The sequence below is a fragment of the Hydractinia symbiolongicarpus genome, chromosome 8, assembly GCF_029227915.1.
Source record: "Hydractinia symbiolongicarpus strain clone_291-10 chromosome 8, HSymV2.1, whole genome shotgun sequence".
Lineage (NCBI taxonomy): Eukaryota > Metazoa > Cnidaria > Hydrozoa > Anthoathecata > Hydractiniidae > Hydractinia > Hydractinia symbiolongicarpus.
The window spans coordinates 28,328,059-28,342,070 of record NC_079882.1 but is presented as its reverse complement, the minus strand read 5'-3'; the positions used below and the strand labels follow the sequence as shown (position 1 = coordinate 28,342,070).

The window sequence follows — 14,012 nt, the reverse complement described above, 5'->3', positions numbered from 1 at the left end:
ATATAGACAAAAATTTAGACTATTCGTTGACGTAAAAGAAGGGAAGGGGGGTTAAACTAATATACTATGGTGTAAATAGTTTCTGTCCTATGATAACTTCGTTCTTAATGTAGCTTCTTTCATAAATCAATCCTTAATTTTAATGTAATATTCTAACATATTGTACTATTAGTTTTGTTGCTGGTCTTTTAAAGGTAATAACAGGTCCATTTCATCCCAATAACGCAACATTTAAGTTTTTAATTTGTTTCTCTCATAAGCGTAATGTAAGCATACTCTAAGCATGATTGTTTATTTTGCATAAGCATATCCCAGTTAAGCACCTGCTTATATGAAAAAGTATAATGAAAAAAAAATCAGTCATTCCTATTCTCAAAAAAAAGATATCCCTGTCAATTTCAAATAGGGTGATAATGTACTTAAAAGATATCCACAAAATGGTCTGTCGGAGGATCAATACTGCTCACTTCTGCATGATTCGGAAATGACATAACATAATTATGTTGTAGGCAGATACACAGACATAAAAAGTTCACATTTCGATAGATTCAGCTTAAGTTAATCTCAATACAGGTGAATGAAGCAGTATCGTAAAGAAAACTGCACTACAACCAGGCCAAAACAATCTTCGCATAAAACAACAGACCAATCAAATAACAGAACACGATAATACTTCTTGGTTTAGGATTACTTATACACACGATGGCTGTTTTTGTTAGTATTGCACTGTTTTGCAAACCACTTGACAGTCTGAGTGACCATTTAATCAAAATTGTATATTTACTTTTTGTAACTAAATATTTATTTATTTACTTTTGTGTAATAGCTTCTCTGTTTTCACAATGAAGTTTACGTTTTACCATAAAAAGAAAACTATTATCGGTCAGCAGAAACCCTAACGAGGGATAAATCAATTTCCTTTCCAGGCTCCTAATTTTGAACAGGGTAAACAAGTTTAAAATCCTCTTTGTCTTTTTTATGGTGACATCGTGTAATCAACTTTCTTCTGCGCGAATTCTCATTGATTGAAAATAACTGTACTGTATAATTGTAAAGGATTGATAAAAAGCTTCGTATGCGCTTATTAAAATTCCCACCCTTCTCGCACGTTTTGACACAGAAATCTTGTTGTGCATTGGACTCAAAAACAGCATTTGTTTTCTATTCAGGCAAGAAGCATTTTTAGTAATATTTTTGCATAGAACTTAAACAATAAAGCTATTTTTAATTAAATAAAGTAAGTTTGTTTCATCATCTCTGTGTGCAACTAATAGCATATTCAAAGCAAAAAATCATTGAAGAAAAAATATCCTTGTTTATTTGAGCCAGCGCTCCTTTTTATCCTGGACCCCGGTACTTAATTAAGCACGGGGCACCAATTAAATTTCTTTTTTCAAAGATGACTGCTTAATTCATAACTGACACTTCTTTTGAAAACACCTTGACGTTCTGGGAAATGAAAAATAATCCTGTGAGGAGAGGATGGAAAAAAACTCTTTAAAAAAGATTTTTTGGATCGGTTTTTTGTTTAAGTCTAATTTATAAACCATCTGGTTAAAGTAACCGTTTACGTTTTCTTTCTCAATGAAATTTTCTTTTTTTAACCGGATTACCCATTGAAATATTTTTTTCTTTATAAATGAGCGATCATGTCATTTCGAACGGCGATTATTTGATCCAATGGACACTTTAGTTTTATTCTCCTCTGTGAAGAGAACACGGACAACTAATTAAAAAGTTTTTTTATCAACAATCAAAGAAAAGGTTATAAAGATTTCGTGTCTCGTCACTGATACCTTCTCTGTTATTGGTTTGACATAGTGTGTTAACAAATATTGATGAGATATGTGAAAAATGCTAATCACGCAGCATGAAAAGCGCCATCTTTTTATTTGGTGACGACAAACAACAAACAACTCCTATCCTAACTTAAATCAACGAATTAGAGTTAAAAAAAATCAAAAATGTGTTGCTACGTTACCTAACTCTGCCATGTTTTACCATGGAATACATTATTTCAAAAAAGCAAGGATTGATATGCGCAGCAATAAAAATCACCGACTTTCATTTCATCAAAATTTAAATTTAAAATTTGTATATATATTTGTAAATATTGTATTTATTTATGAATAGTTATCCTGTGTAAATATTCGTCAACAATAGTAATAACAAAACATAAAAGCATTCTTCTCTTCTGTTTTGTTTACCCTTTTGCTTTCTATTGTATTTTCAATAAGCAAATTTCGAATACTTATATAGCAATTACACATTTTAATTGTTACGCAGACATTTGGTTAAAGGGTGTTGTAACTACCTTCTTCTGACAATTTCAACCACCTCTTTCACCCATAAGAAAGAAAGTTAAGATGCCTTGAGATGAAAGATGCCTTGCAGGGTCGACGAAGTAGTGTTGAGGGTGGATGGGCCAATCTATTTAATAATGAGAGCCCTGCTATGATTGGGGGTGCCCTTTAGAGACTTCTGGAATTTAAGACCCCCAGATTTACTAAACGCCTACTTAAATTCGAAAATTTTACTGTGTAAGGAAGAGAAAATGATCAAGTTCCTTTAACCTGGAGGACTTCAATATCAATTTTAAATGATCTGCTATGTATTTAGAGGATTGAATATCCTATCCACTTTATACAACCTAGTTTCCAGGGTTTTTTGTCTCTCATCGGCGCGGCGCTTATTGATAGGCCTGATATCCAAAAAAGGTTGCACTTTATAGCATGTCCATTTTACAAGGATTTACTGTTAAAACGTGTCCATTTCTTTTTTGATAGCTTCTATGGTTTGAGCAAAGGGGGTTAATATTGTCTCTCTTACTATAGGTTGTGTTAGCTAACACAGTTAATCTTAAGCAAAATATAAAATAAGCTTGCTAAGTATAAGATGTTACATACAAGTTAATAACAGCAGTCAGGCACTTTGAAAGATCTTAAGAGTAATAGCATATCTTATGTTTTTTTTTAATAAAGAAAAACGATTTTTTGTTTATTAAAGCTTAGTGCAATAGTCTGTTGCGGTTAGTTACAAAGGCTTTGTTTTATGAGCATAAGAAAACTATTAATGAGATCAAACATGGCTGAAGTTACGTTGGATCTTGATTAATTGAAGCAAGGAATATTCTCACTAAAAGGCGGGAAGCCAATAACTTGAATTTCGTCATCAAGTGTCAGGGAAAGGATTAAAAGTGACTAATTAATTTAACTTTGTTGATTAAATTTGTAGATTTGAAATACCTCCAATCAAGTTAAAAAATTGCCGTTTTTTCGTCATAAATATTTATCTAAATCCCAACATAAAATAGTACCCCAAATGTTACATTTCGTGAAAAATCACAATTCGGTATTTTATTGAAATCTATCTTGATGAATACCCCCTGCTATTAACCTCCGCGTGTCCCTTAGTTGTTTAATCCATTTCTTTTTTAAAAAAGATTTTTTCTTTAGCAACGGAAGCCGGTGCGTGTACAATCCTTTTGAACAATGAGAAAAAAAGTTTTCGTTATTAAAGTTAGACAAAATCTCTAATTGCGCACGCGTTAATAAAAAAACTCGGAAAATTCAGTCAAGGTCTTATTTCACTCGGACGAATTCTTATAGCTAGCTACATACAAAAACAGGCGGGTGCCCAATTCAAAATTAACCACTAGTTAATAGTGGCGGGAATTTAAGTATATATACATATATAGATACAATCTTAACACAGAGAGGAATTTTAATAAATTCGGTTTATTATAATCGACGTATAAAACCTAAAAATAAATTTCAAATCAGAATCTTAAATCTTATGTTAAAGTTTTTTTTGGGCAAAAAGTAAAAACAGTGTAATTCTGTTATCCTTACAGAACTGATTCATGTCAAGTTTTTTAGATCCAATATTGACTTAAGTATCTAAAATCTAATATTTATTTAAAAATACAATGAGAACGGTTGGTAACGACAATTTCGCACATTAAGAAAAAAGTACTTTTATTCTTCAGAAAAAGATGTCTTTACGTTTATGTAACATTGAAAATATGTCAACAATATTTCGTCAATTTCGGAACAATAAAAAAATACAAAAGATATATTCTACTCGTTAATCTATCTTTAACCCGTCACTAATCATTTAATTTAATCTGGGTAATCAAAGCCTAATAATATCAAACAATTACTGTCAATACACTCTGTCTTAGCAAAAATGACAAGAGTTCAGGATTTGTGCTTTTCTTTTTATTTGTTAATACTTTTTAATACTACTACAGACTTGGATTTTATGATTTATATATGCTAATGCAACATGTTAGAACTGCGGAAAAGACCTGACACTCTACTCACGGAATATTTCTTCTGTTTATTTGTACAAATCGTTGTTTACATCTCTTGTTCATATATTACTGGAAGAACTGGAGTAATCTTTAGCTTCTTATATTAAGTGATTTCAGATATACATGAATTAGATTATTTTAGGAAATGAGGGAGCATCTATTTCCAATGTTGGCATATTTTGGGGGGTATGGACAATGTAATTGAAAAACAAAAATTCATTTGTTTTTGTTCCAACTGCGTTAAATCAACTTAACATGTCGTTTTTATTTGCTGTCTGTTCTTAAGTATTTATATTTCATTTTTACCGAAATATGTAAATTATCTTTGTTAAAAGCACTTAAGTTTACTCTGCTCGACGAGTCCTTTTTTAAAAACAGTTTTTTTTTGTCGTATTATATTTGAATGCTTTACATCAAGATATGTCTTCACCATATGCTCAATCATCCTCGATGATCATGATGCCGGAAAAACTACCGACATATTCAACAATGTCGACGATTCTATCAACTGATGGCAATAATAATCCACCAACATCAGCTGGGAAATTATCGCTCACAGGTCATGCTACGAGTAAAACATCCGACAACTTGCCGACGCAAGGAGGTATTATCTCATTTGTTTTGTCATCAATGATTGTTTAGTATCTTGAAAGAAGGATTTAGGATAAATCTCGAAGATCTGTGACTGATTAAGATTTTATACATATATACACATATACATGCTATAACTTCATCAAACAAATAGAGATATATTAAAATGTCTAGCGAAAAGAAAATTTTCCATGCATCATATAGTTCTGTGCAATAAAAATAGAAAGAAAAGTAGACAGGTAACATTTTTACTTTAAATGATTGAAAATTGTTATACCACAAATTTCCGCGAAAATTTTATTTTACTTAATCTTTTTTTTTGTAAATAGCAAACTAAAGGTTTATTCCAACTAAAGAAAGAAAAGAAACGAAATAAATAATTTGGTTAAAGCAATTATTCTTTGGCAAATTTTTTTTTATCCTACAGTAAAAAATAGAAATGATTTCAACTCTGTCTACTAGGAAGGGAAAATCGTTCAACCTATAGGCATCAGGAGTTCTAAAGTTGAAATCAGTCTTCAAAAATGGCTAAACACAGATATTTTATGGCAGTTACTTTTAAAGTTGTATTGGATTTACAAGTTCATACAAGAAAACTAAGGCATGTGAATAAGGATAAACAACGGATAAAAGAAATCTTCCTAATTCTATGGACTTTTTATTGATCTTTTTTTTCCGAAAGAAAAAGCGCGCCAAAACTTCGTCAACAACAGCCATTTTGAACTGTCGATAATAGCCATAATTTTTATATTATACTTTTATTTTATTTTTCTTGCTTCCTGAAGTAATTTTTTATTCTTTGCAGAAAATATATAGGATGACCTAAACGAAAAATATTTAGCTTAGGCCAACGTTTTTTTTTTCATTTGTTAAATTTGTTAACTAACTCTAAATCTGTCGGATTATCAAGTTATAAAACCACTTATTTTGGTTTTGTCATCACACATTTTTGAAAAAGCTTCTTTAAAACTTAGCACCATACAACCAAAATTATAAGAAACTTTTGGGGCCTGAACAAAAGGTTAATTTAATGTACGAAATTTTAAGAAATGTAAGGATTTATTTTTGGTTTCATAATTTTTGCTGCGTAACTCGAAACAGTTGTTTTACGCAAAACTTTTCAACGTAGCTAAATTACTTTCTTTACATGAAGTAATTTTTCATGTTACTGTAAAATATAGAAAACATTTAGAACTAAAACCCCACAATAGGGTCTTGTAAAACGTGTGAATTATCTTTGAGAGATCCTTACTTCAACTATAAACAAAAGTAGAGTTAGTTGTACTCATGACGAATTATTTATCAGGTTGATGGCTGAGTGGCTAAAGAAATCTAAATGGTTTATTTTTAGTATGGTTGGGTAGCCGAAATTATCCTCTTTCTTAAACGCAGGGCACTTTTGGTAACTATATAGTCCTTATGAATTATAGTACTCCAACTGTAGGACAGTATTTTACTACAGATCTGATCTATATGGGAGTGTGTTGATTAGTAAAAATTGCAGAGGGTTGTTGCTTGAGTGTGTAAGATGATGTAAGAAACAATGTGTGGACAATGAATGTATACAAATACGAAAAACAATCAAACAGAAACAAAATTGACTAAAACTCGATTATTTAATGTGAAAATGAACGTGGGATGTATTTTTGAAAAGTCGTTAGTTATCATACACCATCAATGTTTTCATATACCATCTTTTCTTCAAGAATGTAAACTCCGATGTATGAAAACAATTTTTTTGTTTCAAATCTTTTCTGAGCTATTTAAAAGAGAATCCTCTGAAGAGGTCGTAGGGTAATGAGATTGGTAACAGTTTCTTGGTGTCGGTTATAATGGCGCAAATAATCCATAGTTATATTTATCCAATTAGCTGACAACAGTACAGTGCTGTTGATGATCTTGATTTGGTTTTTAACGTCATAAAATTTATCATTACTTACATTTTTTAGTTTGTAACATAAAAAACAAAGTTTTACGAGTTCAGGTTTTTAATTTGGGTTGTTCAAATATATTGATCTGTTGATGCTCTCTTTTTACCGTCATTTCTGTAATTTAACGCGATTGAAAAATTAATTATTTTCAGGGGCGTGGTAATAATTAGAGGAAATAATTTATTCTATTTTCGAAATTTTGTTTCGCGCTGAAAATTAGAGGAAAATTTTACTTCGTCGCACTAAATTAAAGAAAAAGAGATTCAAGAGATATTCAACTTTTTGAATATTAAACCTTATTTTTTCTTTTCTTTTTTCTTGTCACTCTCTTCTTTCATTAGTGTTCATTTTTTTGTTGCATTGTTCTGTCACTTTTCATCCCCCCTTCGGCCATTTTGTTTAGCAAAGCTTACAAAATGTAAAAATAAAAATATTTCTCTGATCTGACCGCTAACGTTATAATTAGATAGAGAAAAATTCGACCTTGTCGCACTAAATTAGAAGAAAAAGAAAATTTGTGAAAAGAGGGTCGCGCTAAAAATTGGAGAAAATAAATTAAGTAAATTTCAAAAGGCCATTTGCGTTAATTAGAGCACGCCTTAAGTTAGAGAAATGACGGTAAGCATGGTGCTTTTTTTCTGCTTCAGTATGCTCCCTAAAAATCCTACTTCAGCCTCAAAATATGCTTACGACAATAATAGTGTTGATCAGCCTTGTTGATGTTTGTACCGTTTTTGTTGGGTTTAAATATTTTGCCAAAAGTAGTTTATGCAGTTCAAATGTTGATAATTAATTTATGTTACCGACATTACCAAATTATTGTTTTTCGACATGTCATTTCCACGCCATTCCACTCTATTTTAAAATGTTTTGTTTGCACATCAGGCCGAGCTTAAAAAGTTCTGGCTTGCAACATTATGCTCATTTTTTCTTGGATTCAAGCCTTACAACAACTAATAATGTAATATTATAATAATTATAATGTTCTTAATTATATAAGAGCATGAAACTAATAACTGAGCCCCATAAAATAAGAACAATCCAGGACATAAGTTCCCAACGCAATTCTCTCTCAAGCTACCAATAATTGTTGTTGCTTGAGATCGTTGGGTTTTTTTCTGATATGTAGTAAATAGAATTCGTGTTATTGCTATTTTTCATAAACACAATTGTAAAGTTGTAACAGCTACAAAACATCCACTTTGATGTATAACACATAAATCTAAATATCTTGGAGAAAATAAATCATAAATATGAACAAATGTGGCTAAATTCATTAGTTGCGTTCTTACTATTAAAAACGAAATAAGAAAAAATCAAGCTAAGAAAGGGTTATAAAATAAGAACAGTCAGCATCAGGTACAATTTTACAGGTTCTTATAAGAAATCCCGTAATAAAAATAGCTGAAATAGCAAATTATTAGGACGAATATTGTTTTCGAGAAATAGGTAATTCAAACGGTGATAAGTGAGTTGCGTTAAACGAAGTTTGAATTTATTTAAATAAAACGTTGGTGTTAGTTGTAAATTTTGACATTAAGTTGTAAAAATCAAGGAATTAAGTTCGATAAATTAAATAAACATAACGTTTTTAAAATCATAGTTTTTGTCGACAAGCTGACATAATCCACCATTGGTTTTATTTTTCTTGCGGTTTTGAAGGGAGCGACTTAAGATCATGTTTTGTTGATTTATTTTTTTATTTGTTTATTTTAACCCTGTATTTAATTTTTTTGACCATATGTAATATTTGATTCAACAAGTCATAATTTTAAACTTGTTTCAGCATGAAGCCTTTTTTTCATGAGCTTTGACTAAGGGAATTTCACCAGTTCAGTATTTACTTACCCTCGGGGGTAAGATATATCCTACATGCGGGGTATAGGGTGTGGTTTCAAACGAATTTCACACACCATACTAAAAATATCTAAATGTGTCTTTTTCCTTTCTTCCATGAAAATTTAAATTAAAAAAAAAAAAATTCTTATAAATTTCGATTTAACTTAGAACAAATAATATAAATAAATACAAACTAACATTAATAAATAGAAGGAAAGAAATTGTAAACTTATTATTACAGTATTTAAATGTTTGATGTTCGTATTGCGTGTGAGGATAAAGGATGAACAATCAAATTATTTCGCTAGTACATAACATGTAAACAAACAAACAATGATTGTTTACTTTCAAATGTTTGTTCACTTCAGTGACAAAATAAACAAAGAAATACGAACTGTTCTTCCATCTGTCATTGAAGTGATTGATGTGTGTATCATTTCCCTGGACGTGTTAGGATTCAGCGGATTTTCTGTGGAAGTAATTTTTGGCTAAAAATACTGATTATATTTCAACCTCAAAGTGGATTTTAGAAAATTGGAAATAATGCTACAGGTATTAAACTTAGATGATCCAAATTGTTCTGGGTAAAGGCTTTTTTCCTATCCTTTTAAACTAAAAAATTCTCCCATATTAAACTTAAAAGAACTTGTAGTTACAGTAGCTTTAGCTTTTTAGAGAATTTCATTGTAAAGAATTTGCTTTGAAAAACATTTAATGCGAAAAAAACATTTTATCACTAAAATTAACTTCCACTGCACTTTTATATTTTATTTTCTTGAAAAACCATTCGTAAAATAATAATTCGTACAATTCGATTTAACTTATTTCTGCTGGGGTATTTAGGGGCTCTTCTATGTTTTTTTTTTAAGGGGGTGGGAGAGGGAGCTGATTCACCCTGTAATTTCATAAGCTGCTGTTAAATGTACATGCAACATACAAAAAGAGTTGCCGTAACCTTAAGTAACACCTTGGTCTAAAAAAATTGCTGATGTCAGCATTTTGCTGATGAAGTCATCAAATATGCTGAAATTCGAGATTTGTGGAATATTTGCTTAGTATTTAGTCAAATAAAAAACATTGTATCAAAAATTCTCAAAAAATTGATTGTCATGACAACACTATTATCAAAAAAATCCAGAAAATTAAAGTACAATAAAAGTTGGAAAAGTAAAAAAGGTATAACTAGAAGTACGGAAAAAGTTACAGAAAAAGCTGATTCCGCACCCCCCCCCCCCCCTGTTTAGCCAACCCCCAGCACAAATAGGGTTAAATTTTATTAATTGCTTTTTTAGACAACTGATAAAAATGTATTTTTATAAGCAACACGATGTTCCATGGGAGACCAAAACTCACGTGTTTGCTTACTTATTTAGACTCGTGCGTCCGTCCATCGAAGTGTACTTTCAGCTTAAATTTCGTTTGTTGTCGTATGATTTTTAAAAAACGTTTCTGAAAATTTCTCTGTTTTTGTAACCTGTTGTTTTTTACTGACTTGCATACAAGTTGATTTTTTAAAGAATTTAAACATCGTGTTGATAAGAAAAGCGTGTAGACGAATTGTAACCGAGGTCTTTTTTTAATTGCAAAATGGAAAAGAAAAATAACTTTTTTACTGTGTAGTGAATGATTCAAAGCTTTTATAAATGTTTCTGTTGGCAAGGAAAAGATAACTTCAATTGAACTCCATTTTCAAGTCAAGCTGTGAAATGAAAGTGGAAAACTGAAAGGATTAAATATTTCCATCACAAAACACAAGTGTTGGAAAAAGACAAGAACATCTAAATTGATCGTCGCACACGTTTTCAGTAAAAATTTCATTTATGAGAATATTATGATACTTAGACTCGGTCGGAATGTAACTAGAACAAGCCCAGCCTCAATGAACACTCAGGAAAGAGCAAGAGATTCAATACTTTGTATAGCTGATCTTCCCGCTGATGTCAGCGTTATTTTGAAGGCGCCATGAGTACAGGAAGCTACACTGGCTTTTTGGCAGAATTTCAAAATATTTGACCCTTGCATTTAACAGTGTTTGGGAGTGGAAAACATTAATTTATTCACGACAACAAAAGCAACACGACTCACGAAATTAAAAAATAGTTTGAAAAAACTTATTATTCATAAAACAATTTGAAAAAACGAAGAAAACTTTGAAGGGGAGGGGTCAAACAAAAGAACAATGGGGATAGGGTGTCAATATAGCTATGAATTTCATATTATTTACAAAGTGTGTGAGCATGAAGAAAGATTAAAACTCAGTCATAAAGCTTCTATTCAAATTTAAAGCTCTATTTAGAAAAAGTGAGGAGGAAATGTCAAAAAGAATATGGTTCAAGAGGTTCTATTTAAAGCAGTCGATTTAGTAATAAACATGTTACGGCCATTCAACGCTGAAACAAATTAAACCAATAAAATAGACCTCGTTTTTATTTTTAATGGATAACAAAAATGAAATCGATTTAAACACTCAACTTTGTTCCCAGCGCTTTAACATAACATTCTCACAACCTTTACCCAAGGGTATCTTGTATCTTTTCTGATATAGGGACGGCAATACAAACATCAGAAAAGATAAAAGATGCGTGGGTGGACTGTAGCTTCCTATTACCTGAATTCAACAAGTATACGATATAAAATATTAGGTAAAATATTTTCGTGAGAAAGCCTTTTTCGCTTTTTCTGCTAGTACAATGGCTGACGAGTAGCTTGTTGTCTAAAACTTTTCAGGTGGCGTTTCAGACAATTAAAATCATTGACAAAAAATACCAAGCACATGCAACCCCTGTGTCATTCTGGGCGCCGGTGTCACCTTTCTTTTATCGAAAACACAGTCATTGATTTTCCTTCGCACATTCGACTCTTCTCGTTTCATCTTGAAACTACATGAGGACGTTTCTGACTTTTTTGTTACAATGAATTAATCTAATCTTTTTAAGCATGATCATTTTTTGAAAAGACCTTGGACGTCTGGATAGCGGATCCAATTTGGAATCAGGAAAAAACAGACACAATAATTAAAATTTTTTTCGACTATCGCTAGAAATACCATGGTGTAATACCATATCTAACATACGTCATAGGGTAGAACTTGTAGGCTTGATTGGTAAATAAAAGAAGGGAGGACCTTTAGCTTGTTTTAATTGCATTGTTTTTTGAAAGGTCCTTGTTTCTTGTAGCCAATCCCTGTCTCTTATTCCTGGGGTAACATTTTTGTTTTCGCATAAGAAGTTAAGCTTTTTTGAATCCTATGTGCAAATAAACGCCATTAGAGACCGTTGTACTTAGTCGGATATTTGCTTGGTCATAATTTATTTTCATAAATCAAACAATTTTCACGCTGTTTAGTATGCGTTAGGGCTTTTATGTTTGTGTAAATAACCATGATTTTAAATAATAAAAAGCTTTTTATAAATATCTCATTTGCTTCTATTGATACTTGTTTTTGTTACAACAACTAGAACTTGGGACTTTTTTTCTTAAACAAGATTTATAAAGTCTAAAGCACTGGGAATGAAGTTGTTTGATCAACTGATCAACAGTGTTGTCAGGAATACAAACATAGATTATGCAGATATTTAGTTTCCAGGACAATCCAAAGTTGTGTTAATTGTAGGCATCTTAGGAAAAACAATACCTGGGAACGAGGTTGTCGGATGTATCCATATGCTTTAAATCCACCAGTCTTACATGCATATTAAGATATTAGTTTACAGCTTTATGAGAAAATGTTCCTCTCTTGTGCAGATAAAAGAAAGTTGGAGGATGGCGAAGATGGCGGAGAAAACTGTTCAGGAGTCGATCATCGCATTCGAAGACAAAGAACGCATTTTACTGTCACGCAACTTCAGAAATTAGAAGCATGCTTTGCGAGGAACAGATATCCTGATATGGCTATGAGAGAAGATATTGCTCAATGGTGTGCACTCACCGAATCTAGAGTTAGGGTACGACAAGTTTTATTTTGTAGTAGGGGAACTTTCTTGCAATGGTTACTCGAGTAAGTATGAAAGTTTAAATGAAGAAGAGATAACAACTAGATAAAGCGACAAAGCTAATAATATTGAAATAATAATAATAATTGAAAATTAACAAAGAAATAACAAAGAATTTTACGAATGAACATTTTTTTAATTTTATATATTTTTTTACATATAGCAAATTTTAAGAGAAACAACTTTGGGGTAAAAAGGTCAAATAGATAAAAGATCGTATAGTATCGCCAGTCAATGTTGCAATTCTAGTGTCCACCATCTCTTGTGGCTTTTCCTGTACAAATAAAACCCTATTTTTACATTTTTGCTTTTCTTGCCCCGTCTGAACTGCAATAGACGAGGTCTAGACTCTCCTTCTTTTTTCAATAATTCGACTTTTTTCTATAGATTTGGTTTAAAAACAGAAGAGCAAAATGGCGAAAGAAAGAAAGGCATTTGGAAAGGCCAGAATTATTCCCCGACTTTGTTTCACCATATCGTGTCGAATCAGGTTGTACGTATGACCGTCGCATCTCCATGCCATCATACCCTCCCTCCTACTCTCCACACATCCCTGCATCTATCTCAACATGTAGCAGTTTAAGCAGTCGTACTCAGCATGCGTCCGCGCTGCCACACTATTATTCGCAAAGTGCACACTGGTACTCGTCAGATCACAACGGACATCTCTCATCCATAAATCAAAGAAATAGTCCACCAAATAGCCCAGCAGCATGGTATGGTCAAAATTACCCAGATCCAATTAGAGGCTATCCGCCTTGTCAACAAACGGCGTCCACACCACTAAGTCGAGATAGTGACCTCGTTAGCCCTATTACGTTGTCACCGCGGACACCCACTCATACCTTCTCCCCAGGGCAGAGTTACCAGCATACGATGTGAAGTGGTACACGCTCGTGTATCAACTAACCTTGAGATAAAACACAAGTGCAGAAGTACAACGATATTTGTTTCATATTGAAACTGTCGACAACTCCAGTGAGTAGATCGCTATTACTGTATCATTTTATCACAAGAAGCATGATACCATATTCATCTGGTCCGCAATTTATTCGACAATCGATAATGTTCAAAGAAAGTCAACATCACCTAAGAACTGGAGACATTTTTTAAAACTTTAGTTTATGTAGTAGTGAATATTTCTTTATTATTTTTGTTTTGTAAAATATGTAAATGTTTGTAATTTTATTGTCATCAATCTAATTGAGTTTTTATTTTATAGTGCAAAAAGTAAATACATAGAAAAAGACGATCACGCGTGAAGTTCTCACTTGACCACACACAACGTGATATACCATTAAAACTCCTTAATGTTTGTAAGGAAGTTGACTTGCTCCAACTTTA

General features: G+C 31.9%; 1 protein-coding gene across 2 annotated transcripts; it reads left to right on the top strand.

Moving 5' to 3' along the window:
* Positions 1 to 4,280: 4,280 nt before the first annotated feature.
* On the top strand, positions 4,281 to 13,921 carry LOC130654072 (pituitary homeobox 1-like). Of its 2 annotated transcripts, none has more exons than XM_057456597.1 (3): positions 4,281 to 4,919; positions 12,421 to 12,620; positions 13,056 to 13,921. In XM_057456597.1, exons 1-3 carry the CDS (start codon positions 4,736 to 4,738, stop codon positions 13,548 to 13,550), a joined length of 879 nt encoding a protein of 292 aa, XP_057312580.1. In that variant the 5' UTR covers positions 4,281 to 4,735; the 3' UTR covers positions 13,551 to 13,921. The 2 variants fall into 2 exon arrangements, with proteins under 2 accessions (XP_057312580.1, XP_057312581.1); XM_057456598.1 differs by lacking the exon at positions 4,281 to 4,919 and adding an exon at positions 9,227 to 9,260.
* The last annotated feature ends 91 nt before the right edge of the window (positions 13,922 to 14,012 follow it).

Excerpts from the sequence above, each read along its gene's own strand:
- LOC130654072 (XM_057456597.1), top strand. The coding sequence starts at position 4,736 with ATGTCTTCACCATATGCTCAATCATCCTCGATGATCATGATGCCGGAA. Across the intron at positions 4,920-12,420 it reads CAACTTGCCGACGCAAGGAG|ATAAAAGAAAGTTGGAGGAT; the intron begins GTATTATCTCAT and ends TCTCTTGTGCAG. Across the intron at positions 12,621-13,055 it reads TCACCGAATCTAGAGTTAGG|ATTTGGTTTAAAAACAGAAG; the intron begins GTACGACAAGTT and ends TTTTTTCTATAG.